Raw genomic sequence first — 1,866 nt, forward strand, 5'->3', positions numbered from 1 at the left:
CCCCGGCTGACCCCCACCCCCACCCCCAGGTGAGCCAGCAGCTTGTGGCGCTCTTTGCCCTGGCGGCACGGGGTGACGCAGCCGCCGTGGGGGCTGCCGTGGCCCGCCTGGGCCGCCCTGGCTCCGCGCTCCGGGCTGCTGCTGCCACTGCCGCCCCTGAGGATGCTGGAGGCCACGAGGACACTGCCGAGGTGAGGGGGGGACATGTGTGGGGCCGGGGGGGGCGTGGTGGCCCCATGGCCCCCCTCATGGCCCCCTTTGCCCCCAGGCCATGGACTGTGGCCCCCCCCACAGTCCCCCGCCAGACCCCGACACCTGGACCCTGGTGCAGAGAAGGCGCAAGTGAGGGGGGGGAGCAATAAAGGGGAAGATTTCCACAGACTTGTTTTATTTTTATGGCCTGGGGGGGTCTCAGGGCAGCCCTAGCAGGGCCCCCCCCAGGCCCAGCAGCAGCAGCAGGGCCAGGGGGGGATGCCAGCCCCCCCCCCAGGCTCTGTCCAGCGCCAGTTCCACCTCCACCGGGTAGTGGTCGCTCACCACCAGCGCCTGGGGGGACACCGGGGCCCCTGTCACCGTAGCTCTGGGGGCCCCGGTGTCTGGGTGCTCTGCCCCCCACGGGGCCCCAGTGTCTGGCTCACCTGCTCCTCGGTCAGCCCAAAGCACGCAGTGAAGTTGAAGGCTCCGGCCGAGCCCGGCACCACCAGGCTCTGGCTACGTTCACCGGCCACCACCACCCTGTGCCAGGGCAGGGTGAGGGCTGGGGCTGCCCCACGCTGCCCCCACACCGCCCAATGCCGCCCACCGCGCCACCCTGCCCCAGCCATGCTCGCTGGCTGCCACCACCCTGGGCCAGGGCCGGGGCTGGCCCACATCACCCCGTGGGTGCCCCACATCACCCCACGGCACCCCGCACCGGTCGTAGGGGCAGCGCGTGGAGCCCCGCACAGTGCTGTCGCCGTCGTCCCCCAGCAGCCAGTGGAACGGTGGGTCACGGCGCAGCCGGATCCGGCCCCAGCGGCTGGCGGCCACGTAGCCGCAGCCTGCATTGAAGTCGCCAAGGAAGAGTACGTCCTGGTGGAGGGGAGCAAGCAGAGGTGGGAGGGGGGGGCTCACCCAGATGGTGGGTTCCCCGCGGTGGCGGCGGGGGAGGGGGGGCGTCCGGACACCGGGGTCCCACCATACCTGCTGGCCCCAGCGCTCCTGCACCCGCTCGTAGACGTCGTGGAGGGCGTCGATCTCAGTCTCAGCTGCTGCAGGCGCTGCGTGCAGCGGCACCAGCACCAGCTCCGGCAGCGCTGGGGGGGGAGGCGTCAGGGGGCCCTGGCATGCGGGAGCAGGGGGGCCCCGGTGTCTGGGCGCCGCTCACCTGGGCTGGGCAGGCCAAAGCGGGCTACAAAGGGCTCCCGGGCAAAGACGTCAGGGCGCTGTGGGTGGGCATCCTCGTACACAAACCAGTCCTGGAGCTGGGCCCGGCCTGGCCTGCAGTTGGGGGGGCAGCTGTGGAAGTGGGGCCCAGATACCTGGGCCCCTTCCTCTGGATGCCTGGGGCCGCTGGGCTCACCGGTAGAAGTAGACGTAGCGCTCCCGATAGGATCCCCGGCCCAGGGGGTGGCTGCTCAGGGCCTGATAGGTTCCAGGGCCCACAGTGCTGCGGGGAAGTGGGAGGGGATGAGATGGGGGCCTGGACACCTAGGCCCCCCTCGCCCCGGATGCCTGGGCCCCACCTATCAAGGGTGTCAAGGAGCAGGGGCACCACCTGCCCCTTGGCGTCCACCACCTCCTGCAGCACCATGATGTCGCAACGGGCGATGATCTGGGGGGGAAGGGGAGCTCATTAGCGCCCCCCCAGCCACATAGTCTGCCCCC

General features: G+C 71.4%; 1 protein-coding gene and 1 long non-coding RNA gene across 3 annotated transcripts; one reads left to right on the forward strand and one right to left on the reverse strand.

Annotated features, from left to right (window-relative positions):
* The first annotated feature begins 23 nt into the window (after window positions 1-23).
* Window positions 24-377, forward strand: LOC112972689. Its single transcript, XR_003255753.1, has 2 exons — window positions 24-191; window positions 269-377. It is a non-coding gene; the product is annotated as an uncharacterized LOC112972689 (long non-coding RNA).
* Window positions 378-404: 27 nt separating this feature from the next.
* DNASE1L1 (deoxyribonuclease 1 like 1) lies at window positions 405-1,858 on the reverse strand. Of its 2 annotated transcripts, none has more exons than XM_026079558.1 (7): window positions 1,725-1,858; window positions 1,562-1,648; window positions 1,367-1,479; window positions 1,183-1,295; window positions 914-1,071; window positions 639-735; window positions 405-546 (listed from the first exon to the last, which is right to left on the reverse strand). In XM_026079558.1, exons 1-7 carry the CDS (start codon window positions 1,790-1,792, stop codon window positions 412-414), a joined length of 771 nt encoding a protein of 256 aa, XP_025935343.1. In that variant the 5' UTR covers window positions 1,793-1,858; the 3' UTR covers window positions 405-411. The 2 variants fall into 2 exon arrangements, with proteins under 2 accessions (XP_025935343.1, XP_025935353.1); XM_026079568.1 differs by having other exon boundaries at window positions 435-566.
* Window positions 1,859-1,866: the final 8 nt, after the last annotated feature.

This window comes from Apteryx rowi, unplaced genomic scaffold (genome assembly GCF_003343035.1).
Source record: "Apteryx rowi isolate R43461 unplaced genomic scaffold, aptRow1 scaffold_1147, whole genome shotgun sequence".
Classification (NCBI taxonomy): domain Eukaryota; kingdom Metazoa; phylum Chordata; class Aves; order Apterygiformes; family Apterygidae; genus Apteryx; species Apteryx rowi.

What these genes read in the sequence shown, in the direction of transcription:
- DNASE1L1 (XM_026079558.1), bottom strand. Translation starts at nt 1,792, where the DNA reads ATGGTGCTGCAGGAGGTGGTGGACGCCAAGGGGCAGGTGGTGCCCCTG. An exon ending in AGGAGCGCTGGGGCCAGCAG is followed by an intron (nt 1,072 to 1,182) that starts GTATGGTGGGAC and finishes CCCCTCCACCAG; the next exon opens with GACGTACTCTTCCTTGGCGA. An exon ending in TTGGGCTGACCGAGGAGCAG is followed by an intron (nt 547 to 638) that starts GTGAGCCAGACA and finishes GTGTCCCCCCAG; the next exon opens with GCGCTGGTGGTGAGCGACCA.